Source organism: Etheostoma cragini, chromosome 22 (genome assembly GCF_013103735.1).
Source record: "Etheostoma cragini isolate CJK2018 chromosome 22, CSU_Ecrag_1.0, whole genome shotgun sequence".
Taxonomy (NCBI): Eukaryota; Metazoa; Chordata; class Actinopteri; order Perciformes; family Percidae; genus Etheostoma; species Etheostoma cragini.
Genome location: NC_048428.1, coordinates 1,699,177 through 1,709,735, shown reverse-complemented (window position 1 = coordinate 1,709,735; position 10,559 = coordinate 1,699,177). Strand labels below are relative to the sequence as shown.

General features: G+C 41.4%; 1 protein-coding gene and 2 long non-coding RNA genes across 6 annotated transcripts in view; 2 read left to right on the top strand and 1 right to left on the bottom strand.

The window, feature by feature from the left end:
• The first annotated feature begins 207 nt into the window (after window positions 1-207).
• On the top strand, window positions 208-1,446 carry LOC117938199. Its single transcript, XR_004655348.1, has 2 exons — window positions 208-1,299; window positions 1,366-1,446. It is a non-coding gene; the product is annotated as an uncharacterized LOC117938199 (long non-coding RNA).
• Window positions 1,447-1,835: 389 nt separating this feature from the next.
• LOC117938198 lies at window positions 1,836-9,499 on the top strand. Its single transcript, XR_004655347.1, has 3 exons — window positions 1,836-1,973; window positions 2,021-2,177; window positions 9,488-9,499. It is a non-coding gene; the product is annotated as an uncharacterized LOC117938198 (long non-coding RNA).
• The window catches only part of cpne3 (copine III), a 10,133-nt gene continuing 1,445 nt past the window's right edge, over window positions 1,872-10,559 (bottom strand). The window contains exons 2-17 of one of the 4 annotated variants that reach the window (XM_034862686.1): window positions 10,257-10,401; window positions 9,654-9,833; window positions 9,370-9,444; window positions 9,217-9,288; window positions 9,045-9,125; window positions 7,853-7,942; window positions 6,887-6,985; window positions 6,646-6,732; window positions 5,755-5,814; window positions 5,527-5,660; window positions 4,511-4,565; window positions 4,315-4,366; window positions 4,054-4,187; window positions 3,308-3,544; window positions 2,966-3,078; window positions 1,896-2,120 (exon numbers count right to left, since the gene is read on the bottom strand). In XM_034862686.1, coding sequence (XP_034718577.1) covers window positions 2,968-3,078; window positions 3,308-3,544; window positions 4,054-4,187; window positions 4,315-4,366; window positions 4,511-4,565; window positions 5,527-5,660; window positions 5,755-5,814; window positions 6,646-6,732; window positions 6,887-6,985; window positions 7,853-7,942; window positions 9,045-9,125; window positions 9,217-9,288; window positions 9,370-9,444; window positions 9,654-9,833; window positions 10,257-10,388 — 1,599 coding nt within the window. In that variant the 5' untranslated portion in view covers window positions 10,389-10,401 and the 3' untranslated portion in view covers window positions 1,896-2,120; window positions 2,966-2,967. Of the gene's footprint in view, window positions 2,121-2,965; window positions 3,079-3,307; window positions 3,545-4,053; window positions 4,188-4,314; window positions 4,367-4,510; window positions 4,566-5,526; window positions 5,661-5,754; window positions 5,815-6,645; window positions 6,733-6,886; window positions 6,986-7,852; window positions 7,943-9,044; window positions 9,126-9,216; window positions 9,289-9,369; window positions 9,445-9,653; window positions 9,834-10,256; window positions 10,402-10,559 lie in introns of all 4 variants that reach the window. The other 3 variants (XM_034862685.1, XM_034862684.1, XM_034862683.1) reach the window with 3 other exon arrangements.

Sequence of the window (10,559 nt, the reverse complement as noted above, 5' to 3'; positions counted from 1 at the left end):
GGGTACGGTGCCTTGCTTAAGGGCACCTGGCAGTACCCAGGAGGAAGTGCCATCTCTCTCTAAACTAAAATTACTAACTAAGTGTTACGTAGTGTTGAAAACGTAAAAGAAAGTGAAATGTAAGAAAAAGTTTTTAAAAAAAAACATTGATAAAAAGCGCCAATAAAAGTGTGGATTTTCAATTTGAACAGGAAGACAACACAAGGGTTAAAAAAAAAATGAATGTCAAGTTCAATTTGTTTTTATGAAGATGTTCTTTATTAGCAAGCTTGTTGTACTTCGACACTAAGGCACATTAGAGCACTAAAGCTAATACATGAGACATGTTCTACAGCTTGCCTTGTACAACCATATAAAAACAATTCGATCACAGCGAAAATTAACACATTTGCACTAAACATGCATAGATTTCAATAAACAGTAGAGTATCTATGATGAAAGCATGTTTAATACTGATGCGTGTGTGTATATAATGTGTGTATTTATAATATAGGAATATATAAGTTTCCCGAAACAGAGATGAAGTCAATGGCCATATCATTGGGATTAAAACACCTTTAGACTAGGACTTGTTAGTCCTTGTCCAGGGAACTGCCCAACAACATCTTTGAAGGGGAAGTAACCAAAGGTAACTGGCATAATGGTAGACCACAGTAAAATGTACACAAGTGATAAGACTGGCACAAAACAACCAAATATGACATACTACAATGAAACTCTCTAGTTAGTACGATATTACTAATTTATACTTAAGGTATAAAAAGCTCTGGGTTTATTACCCACACACAGAACTTGGCATTTCATTGAGTAAAACATTATTCTAAGTGCATAGGAAAGTATGTGCGTCAAACATTAATGCAAATAAATCTTCTATGTGCCAAAACAGCAGCAACAACAAAGCTACTTAGCTACATGTACATAACTCCACTTCTAGTAGTGCTGCAGTTACTTCACTGAGGATGTAAACTTCCATAGATGGGGTAGAGCTGTCAGTTTTCTTCAATACAGTAATACCTTTTGAATTTCCTTTTATTATTTTGTTTTGATATTCGAATATTTGAATATCTAATGCTTACATGCAGCCTGTACATGTACTACACTTCTCAGGCTTCTGCATTGTCAATGCCACTATAAGCAGTGAGGTGGTTGTTGTTACACGTTCTGTCCACTGGAGGGACAACATCAGCCTGGCCTTGAAGGGGATCTACGGCACGGCGTGTTGCATTTATGGCACACAGCAACAATAAAGCGGCTCTGTTGTAAAGGCTAATGGTGCTCGGTTAGCACAATGACATGTTAGTAAGCACAGCTGAAAGTAACAATATGGGTCACCTCACCATTTATTGGACTATCATGCATTTATAGGTTCCATGATTAAAAGATCCTCTTTGTAATCTTGTGTAAAAGTCTATTACATAACTATTGCGACTTCATGTTTGGCATAAACTGCACACTCCTATGATGCAATGAAAAAAATAAAACGGAAGCCGTGCACAATTCCTGCAATGACAGTTATTTTGATTTACTGTATCTTGTTTCAGTGAGCACTACGGAAACAACAAATGCTTCCTTGTTTCTCTTGAATAATAAAATATTAAATATTAAAAGTGAAACTCCGCGCATATCAACTTAATCTTTCAGAAACAACGGGTGGAATGACTGGTTTGCTTTCTATTTTTAAGGTGCAGTAGCACTGAATAAAAGCTAAAAGCTAAAAGGAACACACATCAGTGTTGTTGGTCAATAGTGTGGTGTGCGTACTTTTGATGTTTTGTGTGTAGTTTGGGTTATCTTTGACTAAACTGCATACTGTAGGAAGGACATCTGTCTAACTAAGTGATGAGCTTAAGCGTGGATCTGCTTTATATCTGCAGGAGATGAAATTAGGCCTACTGTATGTCTGGATCATCCTTGTAGTATCAGATGGTCCCCGCAGGGTTTGGTGCAGGGTTTGGTGCAGGGTTTGGTGCAGGGTTTGGTGCAGGGCTTGGTGCAGGGTTTGGTGCAGGGCTTGGTGCAGGAATGGATGTGGGTGGACTCAGCTTCATTGTAGAGCAAAAGTCCACCAGCTGACCCGGGACTTCTGCCAGCACACTCTTTGCCAGTGCTTCTCGAGGACCCTGCAGTACGAAAGGAAGAGTTTAAGAAGTACAGTGCAGCGAACAGTGAAGAGACATGTGATAATTACCACCGCTAATTAAGTGAAGGGAGCATGAATGAGAAGTAGAAAGTCATGCAGATGAAGAGTTTTAAAGGAAAAGTCCACACTTTCACATTACAGAGCATGCGGAAAGTATTCACAGCACGTCACGTTTTCCACAGTTTATGTTACAGCCTTATCCCCAAATGGATTAAATTAATGTTTTTCCTTAAAATTCTACACATAATACCCCAACTTAGACAAGGTTTGAGATTTTTGAAAATGTGTTAAAAATCAAAAAAACTAAGAAATAACTTAGGTACATAGGTTTTCACAGCCTTTGCGATTAAGCTAAAAATTAAAGTCAGGTGCATTCTGTTTCCACCGATCATCCTTGAGATGTTTCTACATCCTAATTGGAGTCTGATGGGACATGATTTGGAAAGGACCCGTCTATATAAGGTCCCAAAGTTAATGTGCATGTAAGACCGCAAAACAACTCAAAGGAATTGTCTGTAGACCTCCGAGACAGGATTGTCTCGCGCCACAGATCTGGGGAAGGGTACAGAAGAAAAACTCTCAGACCATGAGAACTAAATTGTCTGGTCAAACAGAAGATACAGCATGTATGGTAGTCTCTCTCTCACACACACACACACACACACACACAGCACTGATGATGGATCTTTAGCAAAACAGAATGGAAAAAGTTGAAAGGAAAACAAAATGATAGAACTCGCTACATGCGAGGTTAAAGCGGTTATTCATATGGGCCAAGCAAAGGCTAGGGTGGTGGTGGGATTTCGACTGAAATATTTGGGGTACCCCTATGAAGAATTGGGATCACGGGGGGGCTTCAGTTTGAATAAACTGAAGAAGGAGGCCACTTGCTGAGGTAACTCGGCCAATACGCTTTGGGCAAGAGCCTGGCTGGGCGCCTGAAAAGAGATAAATACACAAGGCACACAAGTAAGCTAAGTGAGATTTACTAGGTTGACGGGCTGGGAGTGTATACTGGTTACTGGATGGGGGACACTACTTGTAATTTTGAAGCCAGTTAAAATGAAAATGACGCAATGCTTAGCAAAAAAGGTTTGAAATGCATGCGTTTATTTTAAAGAAAAAAGCTTGCTTATGTGTAACACCGTAACGTAACGTAACACTTACGTTTTGGAACTGCCTGAACGGCACGAACTGGACAATGTCTCGCATGGCACTCTCGCCAGTCTGGGAGCGCAGGCGTCCATTGTCTCCATCCAGGAACTCCATGGCACTGAAGTCCGCCCCCCCAACTCCAATAATGATGATGGACATGGGGAGCCGAGAGGCGTTGACGATGGCGCTGCGCGTGTCATCCATGTCGGTGATCACGCCGTCGGTGATGATCAGCAGGACAAAGTATTGCTTTGGGAAGACAGTGGACAACAGTGATAGTAGAGAATTAGTTAAATGGCTGAAGTGACCCAAATGCTTCTTAAATGATCAAGTTGTATTCAATTTCATATCAAAACCAAAAGGTATTTGTTTGTTTTTTCCCTCCAATTCATTTAAGCCTAACTAGCTAATAACTAATTTTCAATGCAGGCATTACTTGACACTTTGAAGAAGTTATTATACCTGAAATCAAGGGTTCACAGAGTTCCACACATATCCAGCCTATGTCAAGCATACGACGCAAGGCACATCTAATACCTATGAGCCTGGCTTCTGAAAATTAGCTTGGACCGCTCCTGTTGATCTGGATCAAGCTAGTACTGAATCATGTCATTCCATTGTGAAAATAATGCACAAAGTATAAGGGAAAGGAGTACTGAGAGGCTCCTTTCCCATCCTGCTCAATGTTGCCCAACCACATGAGACCAACAGTCAGATTACACACACACACACACACACACACACACACACACACTCACCGATGCAGTGGTCTGCTGAAGGGCTTGCTTAGCAAAGCAGGCCACGTGGTTAATGATAGGGGAGAAGTTGGTAGGACCGTAGAGTTTGACCTGGGGCAGACACACCCTGTAGGCCTCCACCACACCTGCAATGCCTAGAGCACACATACAACCATGTATAAAACACACTACAAACGATGTACTGCTGTTTATTAAGCTGCATATGTTACCTCCATAATATCATGTTTTCAACCCCTAAATGTAACTACAGTGTAAACACACCTGCACAAAATGGATTTGCTGGGTTGAAATTCAGGGGAAACTCATGGGAAACCTGTTAAGCAAAACACACCACCCCCAGATATCAGTTCCTGTGCTAACCCACCAATTTACTTTTCAGTCCGATTCAAACGCCATGCAAACCGCAGCCTTAACCTTCGCGTGCATTTTTAGTTTCACATCTACATGTAAGTGTTACCTGCCATGTGGGAGGGACCTGGGCTCCGAAGCCAAAGGCGGGAAACATCTTGTCACTACACAGGAGGCACAGACAACACTGGTGCATCAGTGGCACTGTATTGTTTTCAGCGAGATTTCTTTTATTCACTTTCACCAACCTTTCCTGAACATTCCAACAGGTGGCGCCAGAGGGATATTTTGAAAAAAATACATGTATCTAGGCAATATGTTCATTTTTAATATATTTATTCTCCACTCACTCATTGTCATTATTATTACTTCATAGTTTGTTGGTGCTATAAAGATTCTAAATGAGGTGTTATTTTGATATAAGTACTGGTTTATATATTGTCTTTCATTTCCGTTAAGCAGCATTAGTGATGATTTTGAAGCGTTTACTTTATATCACGAGATACTACCAATTAGATGTTGACTGTTTTCTGAATATTATTATGGCGTCAGCAAGAAAAGCTTTTCTATGATCTCTGTTGCCATTTGTAATGCCCTGTATTCGCCTACTAGATCTCATTGTTATGGCTAGTGGTTTTAATAGCTAGTATGAACAGAAGTGGTGACTGAGGTGAACCCTGGGGGGGTCAGACACCACTTCCTTTGTCAGTAGCTCAACTACAGGGTTGAGATATAATAGTTTGATCCACTTAAGGAAAGTATCACCAAATCAAGCGATTAACGTCAAAGATATAAAGTCCACTCAACCCTAATAGTATGTCAATTAAATTCAAACCATCCCAGCCATAGCTGGCACAAAGAAATGCAAGCTAAGCTGCCAATAGAATACTACTTTCACAGTCACAGTTGTTCTGCTGTATTTCATTAATGCTTCTGTCTTCATGACATCTCAGACAGTTAGGAGAAGATCTTTATACAACTAATTTGAACTTTGGTGATGAGGTATTTCTTCATAATATTTGGATGTGAGCACTAATTTGCATTAGTGTATTACATAGTATTACAAATGAGAATGCCGTCTGAAGTTTTGAATGTACTGGACTGCGTTTTCTGAGTCATACATACCTGTCATAGTCCTGGATGACATTGCCAACAGACCAGATAGCTGAGAGGTATTCGTTAACGCCCTGAGGACTTATGTAATGCAGGGACTGAGGAGACTTGGGATCCCCGTTGGAGCCTGTGAAGTCAACAGCCACCTTCAGGGAGCCAGCCGACACAAAGGGCTGATTAGTGACCCAGGAATACATATGAATAACAAAGAGAGGCATTAATAGAGAAGCCAACACTTACAGTGAAGTTGATTTGACAGCCTCCCATAATATAATCCAGGAAGGTATACTCCTTCACCACCTGAAAGATAAAACATTCGTTTTGTAGAAGTGTACTGGAGCGCATGTGATCTCAAATCTATCATTATCATGATCATATCGCAATATTTTCAGGGGCAATACTGTATGGATACACAGGCACCAAGTATGGATATTTGATGATATATGTGTGGGTCAGTTTGTCCCATTTTGCAGCAATAACATGAAGTGATATGAACAAACAGAAATGTTTCTTTTTAGAACCTTGAAAAGAGGTTAGAAATTGCAATAAATCGCAGAATATTGCAATATGTTTCAAATTGTAATAGTAACGTACCGTGGCATAAGTATCCCCCCCCCCACTGACAAACTAAGCCGACGGCCAGGAACTAGTAGCATCGAAGGCTGAGCATGTATATATTGTCTATATACTAATGTGTATATTTTAGTTTTGGTTGTTTTTGTATATGTAAGCACATTTTGAGTAACTATGCTCCAACGAAAAATTCCTCGTATTTGTCCTCATACCTGGCAAATAAAGCGGATTCTGATTCGGCCCTTGTCGCGCTGAAAAATGAGCACTGGAATACTTCACAGAGACTACAGCCCACGGCCAAGGACCACATATGATCTGCGCCTGTGGGGGAGGAACTTCCTCTCCCTACCAGCAGGCGGCAGTAACTGGGTAAAAAAGCTATGATACCCAAAACTACCGAACCCAGCCTCCAGTCCCTCTGCTTCACTACCCACCGGGAAGACAGCGGACACTGGGAGACGGCTGACTGTCCCTCTCCCAGGCTGACAGCCAATCCAGTCCGAGGATTACTCACACAAGTGAGCACATGCAACATGCGAAACAACAACGGCATTATACCTGGCATTGCTTCACGCTCACAACCCCAGAGTTCTTGTAGCCTTTCTTCTTCTGTTTCTTTTTACTGTTGATGCATTCAAACTCCGCCTGAGGACAGAACACAACAGCATGGGTGTCAATGCCAGAAGATCTTATAAAGTAAAGCAGTGTGTATTACATTTTGCCGGGAACTAGTCAGTGCTCTTCACTAGACTAATTCCAAATGACTAGTTAGTTGATACATCCATCCATCCATACATACCGGGGAGGTTCGTGATGCTTGTTGGAAGCGTGTCATTGTTGTCTCAAAGGATCCAATAAGATCATGTGAGCCATCGTTGTCGTAATCATAACACTCAACCTGGAAACAGGGCAAAACAAAAAGTGATGTGGCGAACAAGAAACTCTGTTTTACAAAGAGAATACAACTGTCAATCCATTGTATTTGTCACATGAAATGGTACAATTCCAGTGATATGTAATCCATCAGCTGCTTCAACTAAAGGGTCCGTTCACCAAAACTAGAAGGAAAAAGAAATGATGCAGCGTTCACATCGAGATCTTTGCATTATCCAGAGTAACTGGGAAGCTTCAAAATTCCATTCGCCTCCATTGTATTGGGCTAGAAGCAGATCCCCCCCCCCCCCCCCCCCCCCCAAAAAAAATGGGAAAAGTATTTTGGGGGAAATTTGTGCAAACTGACCCTTTGAGTTAAAAAAACAAACTGGAGACGTAGAAAACATGCAGAAGTGAGATATGTCACCGTTTGTCCTACTAGACATGAGCTGGTAGTAAAATGACTACGAGGAGAATGTGGAGTTTCACACAAATGCGTTCTGTGACAGGTTTAAGTTGGATGAAGGAAACACCTTACTCTGGCTTTTTCCATTCACACACTTCACCCATTGAGTGATGGTAAGATTTAAAAAAAAGACAAACGCTGTAACACGCCGGTGGTAACTCACTTGTCCTGTATAGTTGAAAACAGCTTCCTTCCTGACATGCTCGCTTCAGAAGTTAAAAAAACATATATATCATCAAGCTAGTAATAAATACACTACAATCATAATTTAAAACATCTGAAAGAGTCGACATCATTGTGCTCTGGAAACTGTACGTCGTGCCCATGTAACCACATAGTATCACTGAATGGAATTTCTGGAGAAAGCGTCAGAGACACATGCCAGAGGTGCACGTAGTTATGATTAGAAAAAGGTATTAAGGGTACTTTTATAGGTTTGTCCATGTCTCCGCCACAGAGAGACTGCAGGGGGATTCGAAAGGGTTTCCATGTTGGATTCAAGTTGTTGTTCACCACCTGAGGACAGAATTAGGGAAAATTATACAGATGCAGATGACTCCATCATGAACAAATCCATATGGAACTTCTGCACATTCTGAGCTTGGGCATAGATTTTGCAGTGAAATACAATGTCGACATGAATTTAAATTTGTTCATTTGTTTTTTTCACTATGAAAACGGGGCAAAAGAAGAGACTAGATTAGGTGGTATCCAAATTTTGAAAAAGTCAAACTTCTCCCCATTTTTTCCGTGGTATGCGGTATTACTGTGACTAATTAAACATGATGACGTGAGGCTCAGACGGCGTCACCAAACTGTTGGTGTTCCTCCACCGTTCAGAAAGGGAAAACCAAACACTGATACTGAACAATCTCCCTTCTCTTTAGGGTGGAACCACAAATGCTGCGAGACTGCAGAAGTCCTGTTCCACCCCCCCCCCCCTTCTCCTCCACACTGTCACATGATGACAACCACACATAAGCATTTTTAGGCATTGAGGTTCCACAATGGAAATAAGTCCTGGACTTATTGTGTTTTTATCCTTGATAAGTCGGTTGTCTTTTCATGTGTAAGACATTCTTAATACAATTAAATAAATCAAAATCAAATAGGCATTAAATACATCAGATTTAATATGTAATCCTTGTCTCCTATATAAGTGCATTGCATTTTCTTTTGGTTGTACAACAAGCTAAGGTGCAGGATAATTTACTGTAAATGTGGGGTTCTGGTGTTGTGTAGCAGGCCTGATATGGTGCTTTGTGCAAATATGCTTTGACTTGTATTGATTTGATTGGCTGTTCTCTAATTCAATCACCACCATAAAATGTGATTTGTGTGCTCCCTCATTCTTAATAAGATTTAACATTCACTCATAAAAACCAATTGGTCTCAGGGGCCGGTCTGTGCGGCTGTGGAGTGAGAGGACAGGAAGACAGGGGTCTTCTGTTGCGTGGCACACTTATTCCAACACAGATGGGAGTTTGGCCCACCGTGCACGTTATTAGATCTTAATGTTCACACAAACAATGACCAAAAAGGGTCATTAGGTTAAAATAGAAAAGAAATAAAGGGTTGCCAATAGCAGCAATGTGATGGGATTTGCATTAGTGGTCACCTCGGTCCTGTGAGCCAGCTGCCATCCAGTCGCTGTCTGCTTGTAGAATTCCAGGTAAGGGTCGGACTTCCCAAAGAAATCCTGTATATGAAAAACTCCAATAAGTAAAAAGCACCTGAATATTTATAAATGAAAGGCAGCATTTAATACTTAAATGAACAATCAGCCATACCTTGTTATCTAGTTTCCTTGCTTCAACTTCAAAATTTGCCACTCTGTTATCTTTTATTTCTTCTGCACTGATCTACAGCAGAATAGATGTGAAAATAAATAGAAGGGAAAAAACTACAACGTTGTAACATTTCTCTCTCTCTCTGCCACTCACTATGATGGTCCCTTTTCCTGCAGGGGAATTGTTCTTCAAGACAAGTGGCCGGGTCAGCTTTTTACTGGACACAACCTGAAACGTAGTACAGAAGCAGGCACTTAAAGAAGCAGCTTAGTTTTTAATAAATCGTTACGCTGCTAATGAAACTAAAAGGGAGGAATTGAAACATTTAGCACACGCAGAGCCAAACACCCACAATTGGATTTATCTGCTGTCTTTAAAAGCTAAAAGACGCCCTTGTAGGAACATGCATGTGTCCTTATGTAAGAAGACAGACTTACCTGGCCCAAGGTGCACTCCAGTTGCCCCAGGAAGTCATCGTCACTCAGGTCAATGGTTTTGTTGTCGATGTCATAAATCCCAAACTTCAGTTTCTGCACTATTTCAAAGAAGTAGTCGACGACAAACTTTGTTGCAAACTTCGGGGAGAGGCAATTCTGGACTTTCTCAGTGCGCCCGACCTGTTAGGAAAGGATGGCCTGCTTTGTTGTTTTTGCTACATGCATGCATTTAAAGAGTCTGAACAAAGGTATACAGTCTGCTGTGTTGGCACACATGCACTGATGAAACAGGAAAAGCTCCTTTACAAAACAATGACTTTGCCATTTGAGGGTTTACACAGGTTGAGGGTTTGCACAGGTTTTCTCTTGCACAAGCAACAGAGAACTGTAACTGCCACACCTGGGTAAAGTGTATTGTTTCAAATATACACAGTATACGGTAAATGGTTTCTTAGAGCAGGGAACACCTTTTTTCCTTTTCAAAATAAATGTCACTTTAGAATACCGACTGATTGCGGGGTTTGACATTCAGACTAAATCAAATGAAACTGATTTTAACAGCTCTCTACAAGTCCTGAATCCGGATCCAGCCATCCTACCTACCTCGTACCACTGGGAATCAGAGCTGCTCATTAACAGGACACACAGAGGGTCGGACTTTGAGCCGATGTCTTTGTCCAGAAGATTCTCACAGGACACAGTCAGCTCCACCTTGGTAACACACTGGGCAGCCATGTCTGTGTGGTAAACAAAACAGACATGTTGGGACTTTACTGTGTGAACATAACATATTAAAATGCGTTAGTTAACGCAGTGGTTCTCAACCGGTGGGGCGCGCCCCCCCGGGGGGGCGCGGACTCTCTCCCGGGGGAGCTCTGAGTATCACAGACCCGTCCGTCGCTTCGT